The sequence below is a fragment of the Poeciliopsis prolifica genome, unplaced genomic scaffold, assembly GCF_027474105.1.
Source record: "Poeciliopsis prolifica strain line A6 unplaced genomic scaffold, Auburn_PproV2 SCAFFOLD015, whole genome shotgun sequence".
Taxonomy (NCBI): domain Eukaryota; kingdom Metazoa; phylum Chordata; class Actinopteri; order Cyprinodontiformes; family Poeciliidae; genus Poeciliopsis; species Poeciliopsis prolifica.
Window position 1 is genome coordinate 10,211,321 of NW_026562390.1, and position 23,791 is coordinate 10,235,111.

A 23,791-nucleotide genomic window follows, 5' to 3' on the forward strand; every position below is an offset into this window, starting at 1 on the left:
TGTAGATCTTCTCCGTCGGTGGCATCAAAACCCATAAATCTCAATTCAAATTTGCAATTACTCACAAATACAAGCCATAAGGCTTCTGGAAAAAATAAAATAAAAGATTTTTGTTCAATAATTTTTAGTTAGATAATCAATTAAGTTTATTCAGCAATAAACTGTTTTACATTCTGAAAATATAAAGAAAAAACTTAATGAACACATCATAGAGTCAACAGTTGTAAAACTAAAAACAGACATTTTGCTGCACATAATATAGCTCAGACTTTTTGTCAAGAGCCATGATAAAAATATTTGATACACATCAAATATGTTGGTCAATGTTCTGTTTATTATTATTCAAAAGCAACTCTAAGCAAGTGATTTTTTCAGCCTTGATTTAAAGGAACTCAGTGTTCCATCTGTTTTGCAATTTTCTTGAAGTTTGTTCCAGTTTTGAGGTGCACAGAAGCTGAATGCTATTCGCTCCATGTTTGGTTCTGGGGATGCAGAGCAGACCAGAACCAGGAGATCTGAATGGTCCGGAAGATTGATAAAACAACAGAAAATCTTTAATGTATTTTGGTGCTAAAAATACCAAAATACATTAAAATACTTGCGTTAGTTTGTAAACCAACACAAGTATTTTAAAGTCTATACATAGACAGGGAACTACGTTTGTATTAGTTAGGATTGTATAAACTCAACAATACTACACTAAGTGTCAGGCATGGTGGTGGTTGCATTATGTTAACTGTCAGTTTTGCCCAGCCTAGATGGAAAACAAAGATGGAAGGGTACCACCAAATTCTTAACTTTATGTCACTTCAACCTTTTAGGTCCATTGATCTCAAACAATAGTACAAATACCATTTGTGGTACCAAGTTTGCTTTCAGTGGTACTTGGAAAAAGTTGTGCTGTCAACCATTTATAAGTTCAATATAAGGTTGTTTAACTGATGTAGATAATAATCCAGATCCAACAATGAAAAATATATGTAGTTAATTAAAGAAGTATTCACTTCAAAGTGAAATGGAGAATGGAGTATATTTCAGGAACTCCAATGATCAACATAAATTTACAACAGCTAAAAACAAGTGCTGTTGGATACTTATTTAATTGTAAGATACCACTGTGCATCTGGGAATGAGATCAAATCTGACTTATATTTGTTTTGCAGGCAGAGAAACTAGAAGTATATGGTTACTGCTGTGCTGTGTATAAAGCGTGGCCTTATTAACGATATAAAGTAATAATGAGTTTATATGCAAATTATGTATACAACAATAATGGAAAGTTCACTAACAGAGGTTGCAAAGAATTCTGTGTGAGAAAGGTTTAATGAGTGCAAATAAAATGTTTATTACTGTGGTCAGTAATACACAGCCATATTAGATTGTGAGGTCAGGGTTGGTTCCAATGCATTTTTTTTCAATGGAATGCTAAACTAAATCATGCCCTTAAACCAACCATGTTGTTCTACTGGATAAGAATAAACTGCTTTCTTGTTTGGTTCTCTGTGAAGAAAAACACAACAAATTAAAAATATTTAAGTGCTGTTGTGTTGCTGTTCTAAAGTCTATAAATATGTTGTTATATGGAAACCTCAGTATTTTCCGAGGTGTTACTTATGATAAAAAAGTTTGACAACTATCTAGACAGTTGAAAGATGAAAATATCTCAGTGTTACAACATAATAGTGATTCCAACTTTGTGTCAAACCTGGTTATAGAATAGATGTGGATGCAAGATGTTGGAGACAAAATAGAACTTCAAATTGTTTTACAAGGAAATAATCATAATCAAAGAGGCATGTTATGTAAAACCAAAATGGACTGAGAACAGACAAGAGTAAACCATGTACCAGGTGTGGACTATCCATCGGCACAACAGGCCATGCTCAGGGAGTCAATTCTCATCTCTTGGCCGGTCTCGGGCTGTCGTAATTTTAACAAAAAAGTATATCATAAATAATTGTTGTCAACCTTCTTGGTTGACGATTGGTTCATCCTGTTTGTTCATTTTCTTGAAGGACATTTAACTAATCCAATAAAATCTCTGAACCCTCCTTGTCCAACCCCCTCTCCTGTTCCACCTAAGTGATCGAATTTTGCTGACTGGAGTTAGAGAGACATGAGTAGTGATTGACAAACCACAAAAGTGCAATAGGGGGCAGAAAACCTGTGAGGAAAAAAGGCTAAAAAGCCCAAAAGTGGAAGGACCAATATGTGCCAAAATAATAAATATGTTTGCTATTGGCATTATAAGCTCAACTATGCACCAGGTTCAGGAATGAAGGAGCAGAAGTTTGGAGATTCATCAAAGGAGAATGAAAAGAGAGATGTGATCAAGAAACAGATTAGGAAAGTTGTCAAATTAGTTTGTCAACACTAAAAGAGGTAGCCAAAATGTTCATGAATAGACGTTTTATGAATGGAGAAGAGACGATGTGAGAGAGAGAGTGAGATAATGGTGGGTGGTGGTGCTCATGGTGTTGGTGGGGGGGATTCGAATGCAGTCAGAAAGACAATGAAATGACACCAAGGCTCACACAGTAAAAATATTTTGGGATGGATATGAAAAATTGTAAATTAAAACAACTAAAAATGTAAAAAAATAAAAAACCTTTAAGCACATCTTCCCTAAATAGCAGCTGGGGAAATTGTAGCCAAAAGTGCAGAAATACTCAACATAGGAAATTATTACAAGACTTATTTTAATCAGTCAGACTTAAAATATGGATAATAATGTTGGCCTGTACAGTCATGTATCATTTGTGTATTTGTTATGACTTACAGTTATTATCGCATAATATTAATGAAACATTGTTTTAGGCAAATGAATGCTTTATCACTGGTATCCAGAAATATGAACCAAGTGAAATTATCTTTGTTCTTCATCGCATAAAGAGACATTTCAATGAGTAGCTCTTTATTTTCTATGGATATGTTGTCTTTAAATTAACATAATTGTGTATTTAATAAAACACTGAAATAACATCTTTAGTGATGTTTCTTTGACCTTCACATTCACTTCCAGAAGGGCCAGGGCCATTTTTTCATCCCCTGCCATGTTCTGTACATACTGAGACATATATTGACTGGTGTTATTTACCAAAGTAAATCAGAGAGTACTGGCATAAAAGACAATTTTATAGAACTCCTGTCTCAGCTTTACACTTTCCAACAGAAAGGCCTTTGCTACACCAAAGTCGTGATTTTCATTGCAGTGCTTGTTAGGGGGAACAGAATGAGCTCCAGTGTACACGATTATGGTTTCCTAAAGATTTCAGTTGTGGCTGTTTCTTGCGTAAAGACATTGAAACTGTTTCAAAACAAACCGAGGCTATAATGCACCAAGACACTGTGAAACAAAACCTGAGAAGACAAGCAAAGTTGAGATGCAATTGTGTTTCATGTGTCCAGTGACAGCCACAACAACATCTGGGTCTTGTCTGCTTCCCTCATAGTTGTTGGTACTTTAGCTTAATTTCAGAACATAGTGGGGACAAATAGTACTCAAGAGAAAGGCAAATCAGAGACCAACCAAAAGCCTGCATTGACCCTTCTAAGTAGCATATTCTTGTATAATAAACATAAAAATAAAAATTAATACTACATTGTACTCTTAATTCTTGTTGACAGTGATTTATAAACTAGCTGTATCAGCCTTATGGTAATTCTTGAGCTTTGTGGTGCAGTCTAAAGTACATCATATTGCACAGGGCTCTTAAAACAGACAAAGGCCTAGATATTTGCTGATTACAGCTTTTTTCAAATTACTGCAGCTGATGGACTGTCATCTTTATTTATTTTGTAATTCATCATGGCAAAAACAAGCTTGGCTTAAATGATCACTTTTCAATTTCCTCCTGAATTACTCTCTTCTATTCTTCAATAGTTTTTTTTAGCAAGTTGTTTTGCATTTTTATGTATTTTTTTATGACAGGCCTTTTCAAATTGTGGTCTATGCCTCCCCCACCCTGCCGGGGGGGCACCGGAGCCCAACATGAGAAAGACATTTAAAAACAGTAGCAACTCTAAACATTTTAGCCAACTTCACCAAGCTTATGCCAGAAACACAATGGATAGATATTTCATGTGTAAAATTATAGTGAGTAAAGAGACAGAGTCAGGGTCAAGCAAAGTAAAAAGAAGGCTGTATTACCATGATTTTAATTTGAGATTTTTATGGGCTGGATTTAAAGATGTTCCACTGCCACAGTCTTTTCTAATTAACACCACCATTTAACAAGGACCCTTCTATATTCACTTAAACTTCTGACAAAAGAGAACATAAAAGAACGCAAGTATCGACCACGTTCAGACTATGGATGCTTTCTGGCTTAACTCAACCCAGCTGTGGGTCAGGAGAAGGGAAGCAAATTCACTCTTTTGAAACAAAATAACATTTGCAAAAGGAAAAGTATAAAACTAGGAAAGAAAGTGGTGTGAAAGTGGCCTGTTTAGGTAAGCTTGGCAATAATGACACAAAATAATCCAAGCAGATTCCATACCTGTCTACTCTTGTTTTGGGGTTAGGGCTGCCGGTGATGCTTGTCTCTAGTGGTCAATAGTTAAGAGGTAGAATACACCTGGAATATGTTTCCAGTCAGTCACAGACCCACCTCAGAGGTATTCAATGAAGTCAAATGATTACCTAACTATTCAGGCTGACTATTTGAAGGAGAAAAAGGTTTTAAAATCCTAACAGCTTTATTTATTTTCTGTCCTGTTTACACTGATGGCAGGAAAAAAAGTCAATTTAGACAATGTAAAAATCTAGTTTTTGTGACGCTTGATGCATACCAATATTTTTGAAGGTTTTGGACTAAAGTCACAATATTTTTGTAGTATTATTTCTACCTTTTAAAGTTAATAATGAGATGGCGGAAAATTCAAATTCAATTCCCCTCATCTGTTTTTGCAAGTGAGCTTAATTTGAGAAAGTTTTCAAATGTGTCATTTATGCCTGGCCTAACCGGTGATTTATGACCACCAAGAGTCAGTTTAACAGAAGTTTCCTCTTCAGCCAGGGCTTATGCAGTATATGTTTTAAGACATTAAGTTATTATATTGCAGGTGAATAACAAATAAATCAACTGATTAATAGATGACAGTGCATGTTAAACAACATTCACAACATTATTTTTTATTTTGTTACAATTTTCTCCAACCTGGCACAAAGGAGGGGACAGTGAACATCATTGCAGCTGAATAGGTCTGCATTATTTGCCAAAGCCTAAAGGCATGTATAGACTTACCTGTACAGACTGTCAGGTTCCAGGCACTTGAAGACAACGGAATAGATCACAGACTGGGGGTGATCTCCGGTCCTTTTTCCCGCAACGACACAAGACGAGCTCAAGCCAGAGAATACATCATCCTTCAAGCTCAGTACCTCACCTGGTAGAGAAATAGGATGAGAAAGAATCTTTTAAATTAAATGATGAATGAATACAGTTTCAAAAATGTACAAATAAGTTAATTGACTTTCCCTATGTTGCTTAATCAGGTTTCAAAAGTAACTTAGTTTTAATGAATGCAGCAGGTTTTAGCATTTAGACACAAACAAGTACCAGACACAAGAGTTATTCTATGTTTAGTCTTGTAGCTGTTTTCTTCATATCAATTGTACCATTTCCCTCTGTTTTTGTATGTTTTGTCTCAGCTTGGTCCTGTGGGAGCTATATGAGCAGCAGCAAACCTAAGGCTAAATTAAACATGACATGAAACCCCTGCACAAAACATTATAGATTCTGAAAAAAAAATGAAAAAAAAACAATATTTCTTTCCTTTACAGACACATACACTGTACTGTTACAATGACATCCCACCAAGCACACTGGTGTCTCACAAAACAGTGCTGTGTAAGCTGTGAAATATTTTTCTTGTCAGCTTACAGGAAAGGCAAGCAACGAACAGTTGTTCATTCAGACACTGACTCTCACAACACCAGTTTCCAGCACTCACAGGGCTGGTGGAAAAAAAGAGAGACCTGTCAAAATAGTTTAAAGTACTCAAATGGTTGGATTTCCAGCTATTTCTACATGAGGTAAAGGGCAGCTTCGTTTTAGCTTATGATACATGGGCCAACTTATAAACACATGGAGTAAGTCTGGCTGGTGGGGCACAAGGGGATGGTAAGAAAAGGTTGCAAAAGGAAGGGAAAAAGAGTTACACAAATGAATGAGTTGACCTTTTTACAGAAAGAGCTTTGTATACAGGAAGTTGCCCCTGAACACCTTCCAAAGCTGTGGCAGGGTTACTCTTTCAAAGAACCCACCTTTTACAGACGGTGGATTTACTTAGATGGATTTTAAACTTTTCACAACTCTAAAATAAGATGTATATGTAAGACATGGAATTTTGGTCTCATGCTAAATTAAGATTCAGTCCACCCTGTGAATATATAGAGTATGTACATTTAGAACCCTGAATATGATGTGACTGATCCCCGTGCTGCACTTTTACATTTATCTGGTGTATGGAAATATGCTTCTAGAGGTAAATAGCATCACCTTTCCATATATTTTTTTATTGTAGCATCCAAAGTGTGATCTCAAATTATTTCTTAGTTTTTTATGTTTTTTTTATGTTTGTTTGTTTTATCATTCTCTTTTACATGAGCATTACTACTTGGAAATGCCTTATGTACTGCATATAAGTCACTGCTACAAAATTTATCTTAGTGCTACGGAAATATCATGGCAACCTGATGATAATGTTGTTCAACCTAGTGCTACACTATGCTGACACTCTGTCTGCATCATTAAGAAATAATGTCTGTTGGGTTATTTAATAACATAAAATTCTAAGAACCAAAGTATTTGTATTACTAAGAAGAATATTTCAGTTTTAATTCAATGTCAACAGATGCCATCACTTGTTTATGTACACTTCTAGGGTAGTGCATCACTAAATACGGTATTTAGAGTACTGTCAATCTTTAACTGAAAATATGGCAAATGACCATTTAACCAATCACATCTGACACAGTATGACTATTGTAGAGGGCATATTAAAGCCAGGTCTGAAATGCCAGAGTTGAAATCTGCTGCTGTTACACTTTATATTCACTGCCTTAGGTAATTATAGAGATGATTTGTCAAGTAGGTATAAAGTTGCTGCTGGTCACTGGTTCTATAATAATATAACTGAGTTGTGTTGTTGACTCAAAAAGTTAAGAGGCTTTTAGAGGGCCAAGTCTTTATTGAGGAACTGCATTGTAAAAATCCCTTCAGAGAACTCAATCACAGTGCAAGTGATGTCAAAAGCATCCAGTGACCAGAAAGCTAATATTTATTGCCAGCCAAATCGAACCAAGTCAAGAAAACTTTAAAAACAGCACTTTATAAAGCACTTTAAAAACAGCAGGCACGAACTAAAGTACTGAACAAAAAGTACTTTTCTATGAACTTTTTGTTCAGTACTTATACCCACCAAAAAAGTACATTCTGTTCAAGATATTAGAGTTTTATATCCAATTTTGTTGTATGCTAAAAATATTACAATGTAAAATAAATAAACTGATCAATATATAAACAAAATCAAAGAAAAAAAGTTGAAACAAGAAAATATTACAAACAAGAAAAAATCTAAATAAAATTAATAATTTATACTGGGTCAAAAACCAAAGAGGAAAGGGGTGCCTTAAGGGCAGATTCACAAATGGCTGGAGAAGAGACTTTTATAAATTGCAATGGGAAAGTGTTCCATAATTCAAGAGCTGCAGTGGCAAAAGCCTGATCTCCCCTGAGCTTTTGCCATGTCCTTGGCACCTCCATAAGCAGCTGGTCAGCTGATCTGACTGACCAAGAAAGGGGGTGCAGGTGCAATAGCTCATACATACAAGACTAAAGACTTAAAAGCAAAAGATATTTAAAATGAGTGTTAAAAATAGTCTGTTGATTTGAAAAATTTTACAGGTATTTTCACAATTTAACATAATATATCAAGTTGTTAAATAATATGCCATATGGCTCTCCAAATGAGGACGCTCCTTGATTTGACATTTTTTGTCAAACAAAGTTCCAAATTTCTCCCATATTCTTTCACTTCATTCAACCACATTGCAAAAAAAAGACAATGAAAATCTTGTCCTGGAGTTGGTGTCTGTTTTTATTGTCTTTTTTTGTAATGCAGTTGAATGAAATGGAAGAATTTCAGATACATTTTGAACCTTGTTTTCGAAAGAAAAATGCATTTTTAAAGGTAATTTTCTACGTTCTGACTGTTAATGTTAATGGCTGTGCTATTATAATGCAGAAACAGGCAGTCTCTGTCCCAGACAGTACACTATTGAAACTCTGTATTAGTCTGCACTATTTCAATGGCCGTGCAAAGATCCGGAAGGTAAGTAGTCAAGATAACTACTCTAATATGGATGATGCAGACAATGACAAACAATGAAAGTGTTGCAGGTCAGGATGTGCATTAATCAGCAGATGACTGGTTGTAATTTATTTTCTCTGTTGCACATTTATCGCAATGATATATGGCACAATAAAGCTTGATTGTTCTGATCGATCATCCCAATAAGAAGGTAGTTCTTGCTCTCGCTGGCAAAAAGTTTATATGTATTTCAGTTACGGTCTCACCACTTATGTGATGTTTTTTTCTTTTCCAATGAGAGGTCTAAGAGAAGTTTCCATAGTGTTTAATGTGGCTATTCTTGCCTTCCATCATCTCGTATAACAGAATGAATACTTTATTTTATTATAAAGTTGGATATGGTAAAGGTTTGGAAGCCGCAATATAACCTCTAGTGATCTAATATTTGTCTTATCTGTGACGTGGCTTGGTATTGAACAAAATGGATACTGTTCAGAATTCATTTCACTTACAAAATAATCCATGCAAAAGTTTTATCATATTGTTTTGTTGAGATCTGACTTCAAATCCAAGTCATAATACCTTGTATAGATATGAGCTTTGTGTCAGGTGTCCTGTGTGTGAGTGTGTGTGTGTGTGAGTGCGAGTGTCACATCTCTTCCAGCGAGGATCTTGGTGAAGAGCCTGGGGAGCCTTCACAGATGGAGTCCATCAGCCTCATCAGAGTGCTGGGGATAAAAGAGCGGCAGAGCTTTCACTCAGCGCTGGATGATTGACGTCTACCGGTAGTCTTTCTGGCCACCTCCTGTTGTCACTTGTTGCCTAAGATTTATCCTTTGAGCCTACCTGAACTTTCTTGGTTTCTGTGTTTGCCGCCTCTAGGTTTTTTTCAAGAAGGATCAGTTTTTTTGTTCTCCCCTCCCGTGGATCCACCCGCAAGTACCATCTCCACTCCGTTCCAACAATCTCCTGGCTCTCTGTCTCCTCCCTCCTCGCACTCGCCTCTGGAGCCACCGTCACCACTCCCCACACAGGATCCTGGGCACCTTTCTCCCATGCCTCATCAAACCACCCTGAAGTAAGCCGTTTCCAATTACATCTCCAATCAACTCATTCCAGGCCATCTATAACCCAACTCTGATTCCAGGCATCCCTGATCGTGTGATTCTAACCCTCCCCAGTGAAGTCAAGAAACCTGTTATTGTTTTGTTCTGTTGACAATAAACCTAGTCCCTTTACCTAAAAACATGTAGATTCTGCATGTGGGTCAGAAGATTAAATCCAAAACATGCCACTTTGAATGTAATAATTTGTGTTTTTTTTTGTTTTTTTTGTTTTGTTTCATATTAACCCCATTACTGAAAAGGCATGTTATTCTACAAAAAAAAAAGTTATATGCATTTGCATTTTTTACAACTAAAAACAAACAGTATTAATCAATATGTTATATCAATTATCACTTAAGGTTGGGGGTCTACATTAAAAACAATTTTCTGTATTTAAAATTTGTGAGAGAATGTTTAAACTGAATACTGCAAAAGAGACAAACAAAAATGGGACTACACTTCAGAGTCTCTTTTCTTCACTGTAAATGAGCTTTGGGAAACTTCTGAATACAGTTTTAATTTTTGTTTGTTGACTTTATTTTTTTATTTTTCCTTTTCTGCATCACAGTGTCCAACAACCCATCCAAATAAAAACTGAATGACTGCATTAAAAGAAAAGGAAGGATTTGGACTGCATAATCGAGAACTAAATCAGATCAAAAATGTGTGGGTTCACTGGATGGACAAAAGACATTCTTATATTCAGCAAACAGAGAAGTGCCGATTAGAACGAGGCAGCTGTTAATGTCAGCTCAATATCTGGAAGCATTGTTAACACAGACTGAATAGCTTTGCTAAAACTACAGGCAAACTACAATACTAAAACAGTGCAGAAAATCAACATTCTTGTTCACAATTTCTCTCTTTCTCTTTGCTGATTGGTCCGGTCAAAAAATGACCAAAGAGAATCCAGGTCAATTAAAGACACTGTGCTGGAAGGAAGACCTTTTTTCAAGGGTAATTGCACAGGAAGGCCATGACCAGGCTAATTGCAAGGCAGATTACGCATATATTGTCAATTAAATATGTAAGATGCTGATAGAGTCCTGAAAAAGAAGACTGAATGTTGTAATTAAATCAAAGGTGTGTCCACAAAATATTAGTTGAAAAGTGTGTGCACTTAAGCTGTTGCAAGATCATTATAAAAAAAATTCCTTGATTTTCAGTGGAAATGTATGAGATAAGTAATACCTTATGGTCTTTTTACTTGAAAAGCAAGGACTTTAATAAGGTGTGTAAACTTTTGAGGTCTGCTGTACATATAGCCATGTTTCATCAGAACCGCATGGATGCGAGGTTGGCTTGTACCAATGTGAGGAACTGAAAAGACGAGAAAAGACTCGTATCTAAATAAAGCATTTCAAACATCTTCTGTCTGCCTTATTGTTTGGAAACACTTGACACCAAATCATAGGGAAAAGTGTAACAGTGAAACTTAAGAGTTTCTCACATTGAACAAAGTAGCACAAACTACTAGAAAACCTGGTTCTATTTGTTACTTCACAAAAGGATTTATTTAAGAATCACCTAAAACAATCCTGTGTTTCAGCCAGCATTGATCAGATGAACATAACTGTTCTTATTTATGATCGCAAGCCATGAGAAATGAGAGGGGTAGCTTGAATGTAGAGCAAACCAGGATGATGAATTGAATGTGCTCACACATGCAAAAACAATTCCACTGCTGAACTGTAAGTGTTTTTTTACAAGTCACTGGCACACATACTGGCCAACACGTAAGGCTGCATTTGTGGTTGTTTGCTCACTTCCACTGAGGACTTTAAAATTTGACTGCATCCAAGCTGGTTGCTTATAAGCACGTGCGCATAGGAATTTGCTAATGATAATCAAAGTTCTATTCATTAACTCTAGAATAATGTTTTCAACCCACCCAGAAGTACAGCATTTAAAGTTTTACCCGCTAAAGGGGTTCCACAAGGGCAGGCCTGTGGTCCGTCAACATTTCTGTAGATACCAAAGCCAAAACAGCTCACAGCTGGCAAAAATTAAGCCTCTTGAAATTCTATTACGGTAAAAGCTATTTTGTGTTCTGCAGCTTACATTGCGATAAAAACCTCATGACAAATGCCAGCTGAAGCTAAAATAAGCAGAATAAAGAACAAATAATAGCAAATCACAGGAATGTGACGAGTTGGACTGACAGACAGTGTACAGAGGAAACCGCTCTGATTCAAACAAACTCAGGCTTTGTTACTACGCTGCAGTCACAAATAGAGTCAAGTCAAGTTTATTTTAAAGACCAATGTCATATAAGATTTCTCAAACGGCTGTGTTGGCCCAGAAAAATCAACAGTTCCTGACCTAGACTGGCCTAAATTTGCTACAAAAACAAGGAATACCCTTTTCAAGAACTCTAGCACATAACTAAACACGAGAAAGCAGGGGTGTGGTGGGCATAGGAGGGGAGATTCTTCCTCCCAGCCCAGCATGGAATACATTAGGTGGCAGGAGGGGAGTAAAAAAAATAACATTGCAACACCCCATGACAGACTGTGTGTTTTTCTAACACATTTGGATATATAGGCATTTAACGTCATTATTATACCGTACTGAAAGTTTCAACTAAGATAAATAAATGATATAAATTAAAAAACAACAGTTAACATGTCTTATCTCCCCAAACCATTGGCTAAAACTAAAAATCATCAAACAACACCAGGTTCATATGTTTAGAACATTATTACTCGGCATACTAAATGAAATATGAACATTAAATCTCTCAAATAGCTGGAAGCTGGGTGTAAAAAAAACAGGACAAACTTTTCCCAAACCAGATGAATTGAGGTTATTATATTGACATACATTTTCCAAAACAATGTTATTTTTTGATATGTTGCCCATACAGAGAAACAAAAAAGTTAGAAATCAAAATGTGAACATCTATTTTTAACAAACTGCACATATAATGAGTTATCCTAACGTATAAAACATTCCACACATAAAGGTTCATTGTTTTCATCTCCATGTTCACATCAAGGTGTGTGCAATTTTCTGCAAAGGCTCACCCGGGAAAATAGTTATCACAAACATATCATTTCAGTCTGACTGCTAAATCCAGGCTGTGTGTCTTTGCCACAATCGTTAACTTATGTGTGTGTCTGAATATGTGTGTTTTAGTAAGTGTATGCATTAACTCTATAGGTTATTGGGTTCGTGGGTGTTTTTCCCCCTTATGGAGGAAATTTGAGGGAAAGTAGCAGAAGAATAAAAACAACTGTTAGTGAGGTCGTTTTTCTTCACTGACGTCATTGGTTCAGTTCTGTTCAGATTATGTACAAATCTAGCAGCAGGTGCTTGCTCGGTCTTCCTGCAAAATAGACTGAACATAAAATATAAACACATTTATTTCTTCCATTTTGCCATGAACTAAACTCAAACTGTCTGACTAAACTGCACATTTAAGAGTTGCATTTTATTTTGATCTTCCTGAGGTCCACAAGGTAACGTCTTGAAATGCTTTACTTGTGAAGTGGGATGGATTATCTCAGTAAAGGAGAAGTGTTTACTAACAAATTTTTGAGAAAAATACCGTGTCTAGAAAAAGGTTTGTATGTTTCAGTTGAGCTCATGACAAAGTGGGAGCAAAAAAAAAAAAAAAGTGTGTTTATGTTTTTGTATAAATACTCTAACTCATCATTTAAGTAATTGCCTACACCATGGACAGTTTGGAGTCAAAATAGCCTTTGTTTTACTGCGCCTTCTTTCCTGACTCAACCTTCTTTTAGTAAAGGTAACAGCACTGTTTTTAAACAAACAAAACATAAGCGTTTTATTAACGAACAAATCACAAGCTTTATATTTCCTGTGGGCTGCCAAACCTGCGATGGCCTCCTCTGTTAAACTGTCAGCACTCAGTCTTGCACTCAGTCTTCCACTCCCTGCACTGCGTCCGCACAACACCGCCTTTCTGCCTCTCTCTCTTGCAAGCATACATACTGTAGTAAACTTTGTGCAGATATGTGCACTCACTAACATGTAGGAGGAGTAAGCCACCACAGCATGAGAACAAGCAAAAAAAGTTAATTTTCAGATATTCAGGTGCAATAAATGGTATGGCAACAATAAAAAACTGAAAAGTACTAAATTTACTGAGTTACACAAAACTGACCATTTTTTAAAAGTCATTTGAAGGGACAGTTGCTTGGTCTAACCTGACAGAGCAGCCTGCCAGGACATATATTAATGTAGCTTTGTCAATGAAGTGTACTTCATAATGCTCTCATGTACCACACCTTAAACCAATTTAAAGAGTACAAGATGGTAAGCAAATAAAATGTACATGCATCACAGTGCAAAGCAGTGCAATGTTTTCATCAAGTTAAGCACATAACATTTTAGAGACCATTACCTGAGTGGGCAGTTGTTAAGTACTTAATAATTAATTCAATTTCTGACAATGGAAGACTATGAAGATTTAATAGTGGACTCAAACAATTACAAATTCTGACAAAAATCATCTCTAACATGATTTTGAGGCAGAGTAAACCACTAGAATAATTATTAAAATATGACGGAAAAAACAAAAGTAATAAAGTGAACTAAAAAAAAAATAGACCATATTATGATAGGTTTAAGTACTGTCGGTTGAAGAATATTTACAAATCTGCATAAAATAGGCCTGTAGCAGTTTTCTCACAGTGACATTGAAGCAGATTGGACCTTTCTTGTTTTAGATCAGGTAGGGTTGACAAAATTATTTTAATTTTATAGATACAAGATTAAGTGGAAAGAGAGGTTGACTGGTGAAGAACTGGTCAAAGTGCTTTCACCTTCCACAAGAGACTTCAACAGCAGTAGTTCAGTCATTGTCCCTCCTCAAGACCCATTTGTGCCCAAGTGATAGCATGTGTCTTCCAAATTTGCCCCTAAAGTTGTCTCCTGCTGATGCCTTCCAAACTGTAAAGCATTTACACAGTTCTTCCTGAAGCCAAATGCCCACACAATATGATGGCGCCACTCTCATACTTTATAGTTGGGATGGTATTCTCAGGCTTGAAAGGTTGTTGTGGCCAGTTTGCGTTTGTTGCCGAGTGCATTTGTAAACTGCAATCTGAAATGTTATGTTATTTTGATAATGGCTTCCTGCTCCCTGAGTGGCATATTCCGTCAATGCCAGAGCATAGTTTGCTTTAGTTTACAAACCTCAAGTACCATATAAGGACACTCTGAAAACAGGTTTAGCCAGCATCTCAGTAAGGTCTCCTGCTTTTGTTTTGGGATTGTCACACGCATTCCTTTCTGATCAGTGTGACTGAACAACATCCCGCTATTGTTTATACTCACATAGAATTGTTTGCACGAATGAACGTGATACATTTTGGCATCTGCAAGTGGTACACAAGGATGAACCAGATTTGCGGATCACAATTCTCCAAATTATTCTAACTGATTCCTTTGATTTTTCCATCAAGTCACAAGGAAGCAGTGTGTTTGATACGTTTCCTTAGACTGCATTTAAAGGTTTGTGTCTATCTAACTCAAATGTAATTTAACCTATCAAAAGATCAAAAAGCTACAACACAAAAAAGATAAATCAACATTGCTTTGCTTTTAAATTTAATAAAGTGAATTAGAATATTCTAAAAAAACGTGAAAAAAGTACATTATTTTGTTAACATCATTGACAATTTTGTTTCATTCTGACATTTAATTAAATTGAACTAATTTCATTATACTAACTTGAAACATTAAAATGTCCAACAGTAAGGACAAAATATTTTAATATTGTATTTTGATATTGCATGTACATTGTAAATATCTGGACACAACTGTATGTCTAACAATGTTATTTTTTAAAAGTTAAAGGATATTTTAAAAATATTTTAAAAAGTTATGTTTTTAACATAAAAATATGTTAAAATAATAGTTTAGATTAATACTAGGTTCATCTAAACTATTAGATTCATATTTTATATAAATCTAATGTTAAACTATTAAAATTACAAGTTTTGTATTTATTATTTGCTAAATCATTAATGTTATCAATCAAAAGTGCTGCTAATGGTAGATATTTATTTGTTTATTTTTTGGGGCTAATCACCGCCTCCTGCTGCGATTAACAAGCAAAAGCAGCTGCTGTGGTTGAGATTATTGTTTGCAGTGAATGGGTGATTTTGTGGTTTCTAAACCACAAAATTAACATTTATTTTTGAATTTCTTGTATGAAGTCAACTCAGAAGATATTTCATCATTTCATTATTTTATTATAAATGCTCTTTTTGAAACCAGAAAACTTTCTTCTAGTGCTTTTTATTTGGGTATGTTTGGAACCTCCACCTCAGAAACTACTCCGGCTTTCACAGGCTTTTGGCGCTAATTAAGACGCATGATCAGCCATGACAATGTTCTTCCAAAGGGCTCAGGAATCGGACATATATTCAGGGAGAATCTGTCAGTGACCTGCGTGTTGGCAGTCAGGAAGAAGAAACAGTGGACCAAAACATTGTGAGACATAAGACTGGAAATATACTAGTGATACAAAACCTTTTTCCTTTGCATCAATATAAAAAACAAAACAAAATTTCATGCACACTGTAGACCTCAAAATAGAAAGTTATGTTAGACCATATTTAATAGAGGCAGCTCTAGATTTCTTGTGAGGGATTTTTGTCAGTATAAAATGGAGCAGCAAGAAAGAAATTGTGATGTGTATCTTTAAATCAATATTTGCTTTATGATGTCTTGTCCTAATCAGTGTTCATCATCACAAATTATATTTTAATTTCTTAAATGCACCTAAAGATACAAGAAAAATAAAAGAGGTGGACAGTAAGACATTATAGTGGTATACTTCCCTATATGTCTCTCTACCAAACACAAGAAAGAAATGTATAGATGGTCCATTAGTATAATGAAATTGACAAAAAGAATGACATAGCAAGCAGGTCTGATGCATAAAGCAATTGTGGAAGAGTTTAAAATCAGTTCTTCTTTTAATTGAAGATGTGTGTAAAGCTTAATATTAGTTTGTGCTAAACCTAGCAGTTTTTCAGCAGTTTGACAGTACAAATCCTAATAATATTGTAACTCTCACTTGTGTTGATGAAACGTTGAACAATATGATGAGCAGGAGATGAAGACATAAGATGTCACCCAGTATGAAGCCAGGAGTAACCCTGGAGTAACCGTGACAGACAGACACACACATTTCTATTTTACATTTTTGGTTGATATAGGATCAGTGGTGGTCTTCAAAAATTCTTAATCCTCCCAGAGTCTTAGTGTGACACTCAGGAGGATGTCATGGTTGATTGTCGGGCAGCGGGGAAGCACAGGGACAGTTGTCTTGTTAGACTGAAACCACTAAAAATCCCTCAAAGGCACACAGATGGTCAGTGTGACTGCTGGACTGCGCACAAGATATAAAGTTTGCAGACTCAATTTGATCAGCAAGAGGGCTAAAAGTCTTAAATTTGAGTTGGCGAACCTTGCAGAAAAATAAATGAAAATTCATAACCAATTGTCTAATTTGTGATCACTCTAAACACTTGTGGGAGTCTGAGCTCAACTACTTCTTCTGTGCACCAACAACACTAACTAAAATCATAATTGTAAAAATATATATATTTTTTCATAAATATCACTAAACAATTGTGATAATGGCACAAATGCAAATAATATGCAACACATAATCAGGTACATACCCAGGTTACAAAAATAAAGCAAACTTCAGGAAATAATCCATAAAAAGTAGCATCACAATACTTTGGGATACAAAAGTGGTCGTGTTTATTTATCACAGTGTTCAGTAATCATCAAATGTTGTAATTCACTAATTCTCGTCAATATTTAACATAGCAGTTTGAAGAAAAAAGGGAAAACAAATAAAAACGAAATGCATAAGTAACTCTCCCTAATGCTCCAGGGAAAGTATTTCTGTCCAATCAGGCTTCAGGTATCACCTTTACAGATAGAAGTTTGATTGTGAGTTTTAGTCAATAACACTAAACAATCATTTGTAACCCCATCTGCATAGTAAGTTGATTTATTTTTTTTTTTAGTATCTACTGTGCTGAAGAGATAAGAAAACAAATCCAAATGGTTAATTATTGCAGTGGCTCTTGTGGGATTAAAATTCCAAACCTGGCAGCTGCTTTGTTCCCTCTAAATGTAGGATTTTCCCACCAAACTGGAAATCATGTGTTATTTTATTAGAATCCGTGCCCATTACATAATCAATGTTTTCAACAAACACATTGTTACTTTGCTAAAATGAATGCTCACTTCATAAAAACAACAATTTATTAGCCATGGTTTATACAAGTGGGCTCAAACAACAAACTTTAGGAATGATTTAATGAATACTATGGCTGAGACCATGTTGTACCCGCATGGATAATTTTAACTAGAAAGGTTTAAAACACCATTATGGCCCTGCCTCATAGTTTTCTAAAATTTCTCCTTGTAAATGTTCAGGGCTTTATTTGAAAAAGCTTTCAAAAAAACTTTGTGTTGTTTATTAATTATTTTTATTACTCAAACTATTTCCAGATAATAATCGCTGTGTATTTCTAGATAGTAGAATGAAAAGAATATTTAAGATTTTTTTTTTTAAGGAAAAAGTCACTGTTGAAAGAAAGAAAAGCCAGAACTCCAATTTTCAAAAACCCATATAGGGTTTAGGTGGGTGGATTGATTCAACATTTTGTAAATATCGACAAGTTTCTGGTTGATGTACAAAATGTGACAAGCAGTATGACTTGCACTGAAATGACACTGCAAGACATAGTGGTATTTATGACAGCATCACAGTCAACCAGTACAGAGTCGATATTAAAAATAAAATGATAATCCAGTGTTGAAACATGTTTGTTTCATAAAACATATTTGACTGTCATGAAACTGACAAAACAAATAAAATATATTTGCCAGAATTATTGTAAAATTCACAACATATATCAACTACATACTACACTTTTCCTACATGCCAGTTGATGTACTGGGTAATTCCCAGTTCCCACCACAACTCCAAGACTCTTTGAGTGAAACAACCTGAAAATGCTTAGCTCAGTAGCCTCTGCCCTTTCCGCACAGCAAGACAGTGGGTCAGGTGTCGTGGTTTGTCAAAGACTAACGAACCCCTGTGTCCACCATTTTGATGTGAATCATGTGTGGTCTAGGTTTACTGCACTAAACGTTTTTTTTTTTTACTGAAAAAATTTTTTTTGCCTGAATATGTTCTTAAGAAAAATTTAATTTTCTGGTTTTAGGGCCATACATGTGAGCATCTAATGTTTTAATCAACCACAAAATGTGTACGAAACATTCAGCTTTGGAAGTATTGCCCTCGTTTAATTGGTTTAACCTGGTTTTGCTTGATTTGTGATGTACAAAGAAACATAACTGAAAAACATAACTAAAGGCTCCAATACATTATCAAATGAAAACAAAGAAAGCAACTCTTGTCTAACTAAAAACCGATTGAAGTGAACTATGGTTTGGTCAGAATGCTGAATGTCCAGCAGACTGGAGACTACTGCAAAAGAAGGAAGCAAACTATAGCACCAAGTTAATTAGTTAAGAGCTTTTTAAGAGTCAGTGGAAACAGTACAACAGAAGGAAAGCACAAGCGAGCGTTACGGTCTTAGAGCAACAGCCTAAAACGCCCAATCCCCATAAGTTTTAAACCGAGTGTGTGGGACTGCCTACATATTCTGACCAGTTGACCTTGGTGCACAGGAAGAAGAATAGGGTTTCAGAAAGTAAGCAATATGCTGGGACTCTTGACATTGTAGGGCCCTAAAAGTAAAAACTAAGATCGTAAAATGAATTCTAAAATTTACTGGCAACCAAAGAAGAGAAGAGAAAGCAAGACTGGAGTAATGTGAGATGGGAGAACCAATGTGTTTTTGTGATTATGGTTAAGGATTATTATTCTTGTGACAACTTTAACTTTAAAAAAAAAATATTATAGGTAAGTTCAATTTTTAAATTGCATAAATTCAATAACACATTTTTTGAGGAATTCCTGGAAATAACATTTTGCTGAGTAGAACCAGCATGAAAATATCTCACTCAATACATTTTGATCCACAATTCCTGATCACATGATCCCTGACGGACTAAGAGATTTGGTTTTCTTTCTGAATCGCAATAGTAGAATGAATTTAAAAACTTTTTGCACATTTTGTTTCCTTGTCTGTTTTGAACAGTCGGGGTAAAGATCTTGTACAAACACCAAAATGTGTCCATTGAATTACACAAACAGCCCTCAGTAAACCCAGCTGGATTAGGGATCCTGTCTTTATAATAATGCAAGCCATTTTATTATGGGCATGTTTTAAAAGCCTTCTATGCTCTGACTCTAAACAGAATGAGACTAATCAATACTGATTTAATGCTTAAATGCATTGAAAATTGATTTTATCCCAGCATCAAATTTGACTGACTCATAATTTGTGCCAAACAAATACAATTTCACTATAACTGATAGAAACAAAGTACCCCGTAATAAAAAATAAAAAAAGACAAATGAAAAGAGGCAATATTCTTATCTTGCTTCAGTAATAATTTTATAATTCCAGCACACATTCATTAGTGAGCTTTTGGCAACTCTGAAGGATTATCATAATTATTGAAAAATTGGGAGTAGAAAAAAAAAATAAATCAGGGAAGTCTAGACCTGTGGCGAAGGCAGAGACTAACAATGTGCGTGCAAAGAGGCGAAATGGGAAAGGAAGCAAAAAGGAATAAGGACTGCAGAAAGCCTTTGGCCCCCTGCCTGCAATCTGCAATCTGCTGATGGCGAAGCTCGTGACGAGGAGGTGCACAGCGTCCATTTTTAGCGATGAGGTCATCTTTAATTAACAAAACAAAGAGAGTCAGCTGTGTCACTCCAATCTGTTATCTGCACCCATACTCAAGGACACCGTTTATCTCCATATAATTCAATCTCTTTGAATAAGAGCTTATCGACGCATTGGGGTGTATTCTTGGTCTCGGGCAATGATGGAGCTGTTACATAAACAAGGGAGGAGGGGGGATACCGTTGATTGTGATCGCAAAAGACATGTGGAAAGAGCAGAGTTATGTAGAGGTATTAGGCATATGACAGGAGAGGAAAAGCAGAACAAGATCCACATGTCGTGTGTCTCAATAAGCTTGCGGCATGAGCGGGAAGAAGCAAACTGGAACTAAATTAAGGGCAAAGATCAAATGGCTAATCTGTTTCTGAGTCCAATAGTACCAGCATGAGGTGACATCATTGCTTTGGAGCCCTCCATGCTGCTGCTGTCTGGTTCCCCCTATCTCTCTTTTGCTTTGTGCTCTCTCTTTCCTCGTCTCTTCCTGGCTATACTGCCCTAATATGACTCCAATCTTCTCACAACGCGATTGCTGTTTCTGTTTTTACACAGTGTTTGTAATTAATTTGTGACTAAATAAATCTCACTAAAAACCTGGCCTTACAAGTAAGTAAGGTTTTTGTTTAGTGGTGAATAGGTTTTGGTGAGCACAGCCTTATGATGAACGCTTATAAGATTTCACCTATGATTTGATAAATCAATCTGATACAGGAAGTGAAAGCTGGTAATGATGGTGTCCAGAAGTACCGTGGTGTTTTTGGCAGTTTGCCTTTTACAAGGAACCATTTGCAAAACAGACAAGACATATAGACACAAAACAGACCTGAAGGTTGTTTAAAAATACTCCCTATTCTCTCTTTACCAAAACTCTGTTGTATTCTTTTATGAAATATAAATGATGATGTCTGTAAAACTAGACTGAAGTAAGATTAATACCTTTTCACAGTCAGTAATAAATACAAATACAAAGAATCAGTTTTCAGACTTGCATTACTACATACCCAGATTGAAATTATTTTTTCATGTTATCACAGCGCCATTGACACAGCTTAACATTTTTAAAATCTGTGAGGCTCCAAATTATGTGCCTACTGTGGATGTACCTTCACATTTCACAGCTGGCTTGCTTTAGAGAAATGCTGAGCCTCACAATAACACACCAGTGCTCTCTATCTGACTGGTTTTCCAATAAATCCTGGCTCTGCCTTGTTGTGCCATCTAGAGGTCTGTGTAGAGCCCAGTGAAGTCACTCATTTTCTGCATATCCATCACAAAAGGAATCCGTCATTACTTATTTTTATGGTACATAAAGACTTCTCATATATGGAAAGCCCTGAGGACAGTACAAAAAACAAACAATGTAGAATAAAGAAAACTGTGGATTTTTTTCTTGGCCTGTTGGCTCAATTGAAAGGACAAATAAAACAATAGCATCTATTTTGCATAGCAATTTTCATTTAAACTGATACATGAAAAATCTCTCATTAAGAAATATAAATATAACAATTCATAAATAAACATACAGAACTGTCATATGTTATCTATGTTTCCAAAAACCTCAAAGATTAATTTTAGTTTTCCATCACAGATACTATACTTTGTCCTATTGTCAAAAACTGCAAAGAAGCTTGAAAAGTTTTCTTACTGAACTTCTACGATAGTTTTCTTTACATTAATGCCCCTTTGGATAAGGCATATTGTAAGTAATTGAATCTAAATGTAAATAATTTGGCATTGAAATGGATCATTAAGTTAGTGTTAGTGTCTGTAATATTGAATGAAAGATCTGCTGCCATCCATGTGTTTATCTGTCCATCTGTCTCTCCATCCATCTTCTGTGCCCATGTAGGCCTATCAGGATCACCAAACTCTGGAGAATCATGTAATTGTCCAAAGTTTAATGAGAAAGAGGCATGGCACACCCTGTGCCAACCAGTCCATCACAAGGTAGCTATAATGTTATTATAAGAATGTCAACTAGCATGTGGTGTTCTCGGTCCGTCTCCAAGTTTTATACAGCATTTTTGAGAATGTTTGACAGAAGGCCAGAGAATAAAATGTCTGATTCTGATGCAACCCACAACAATGATGTCTGTGAATAACTGGGTGCGGAGCCTCCTAAAAAGGCAGGATTTTTAAATTAATTTCAACTAGAGATTATCTAAGAGTGGTATCTTTTCATTTGATAATGAAAGAGGAAACTCATATGAGCAAAACCGATGAGCATTACAGTTAAAGAAAATCATGTTCGGTGCAAAGAGTTTCTAAGACTTTAATTGCATCCATTCATGCAGGAAGCTGCAATGAATGTCAAATCTTCAGGCAAAATGTTGGCACATTGCGTAATGAGAGCCTTCTTTTTAACAATGACCTAGGTGGTGTGAGAAATAGTTCATACGCAGAAATCTTTTAATTTTAAGTCATGACTGGAGTAATGAGAGCTATTCCCACCTATTTATTCAGCAGAGTTACATTTTCAATGTAATCACATTATCTACAAACTCAAAAGGGGGAAAAAAAAATAAAAATAAAATACACATTTTAGTTGAATACTGACCTTACATTATGAGCTTTGAATGATTTCCCCACTAAACTCCTATACAGCAGGATAAAACTCCAACACCTTGTCTGAATAAGACCATAATCATGGGACTCTTGATATTTCATGAGAAAATGTGTTTATGACCATCATTATGTGAAGTACTGTTATGATCAAAGGAGTCAGTCTCCTCTGCTGTTCTATAGAAACATAGCTTTGGAGACACAGAGAGGGCAATATCCAAGCGGATGAACATCCTCAGTCTTTGCCATCTGTATGAGTGTGCACATGGCTGTATGTGTGTGCTCAGTGAGTGACTCATACTCAGCATGGTTGAGTGGAGTGTCTGACTATCTCATTTCGCTTACATGCCTCAGTCTGAAGCAAGGTTTTAATTCTTCAGTGGGTGCCAATTTAGCCACAGGTTCTTCAAACATGAGCACCAGCTGACTATCGTTTTCATATATTACGTTTTTTTTTTTTACGTCAATATTTTATAATATTAGTTTTTTGGTAATCTGACTGTGTTTTCTCCATTCTTCCTCTTCTATCTACCTAACTGTGTCCTCCTCAGCACCATGGGGAATGGAGCCTTTTCTCACTCTCCTGGAGTAATGAGAGTTCCCAACTCTGGAACTCCCTCCAGAAAACTGAAACATTGACTCTCTTCAGCTTTTAAAATCTCAAAAAAAACAAAACAAAAAAAAAACAACAACGAGCAACTTTGTACCTCATTTTTTAAAATAATATTACCTTATTTTAGGCTTGGACACCTAAAATAGGTGTATCCCTTCACATTGCCCTACACCGCCAAATACATTTTCTAGCTTAAGCTCTGCAGTTTGTGATTTTACCATGCGATTATCAAACATGGTTCAAAGTCATTCTGTTGAACAAATCTTTGACATTTAACCACCTTAAAAGTCTGGAGAGAAAGCCATGATTACACAGGCCTCAGTTCAAATCATCCAACTTGAAAAATATGAAAAAGTACAAGAAAAATAAGG

The 23,791-nt window shown here is 35.7% G+C and overlaps 1 protein-coding gene across 1 annotated transcript in view; it reads right to left on the reverse strand.

The window, feature by feature from the left end:
- The window catches only part of LOC129366320 (astrotactin-2-like), a 230,661-nt gene that overhangs the window by 10,245 nt on the left and 196,625 nt on the right, over nucleotides 1–23,791 (reverse strand). Inside the window, exon 20 of the mRNA XM_055040101.1 lies at nucleotides 5,247–5,388. Within this exon, the coding sequence (XP_054896076.1) occupies nucleotides 5,247–5,388 (142 nt within the window). The remainder of the gene's footprint in view (nucleotides 1–5,246; nucleotides 5,389–23,791) is intronic.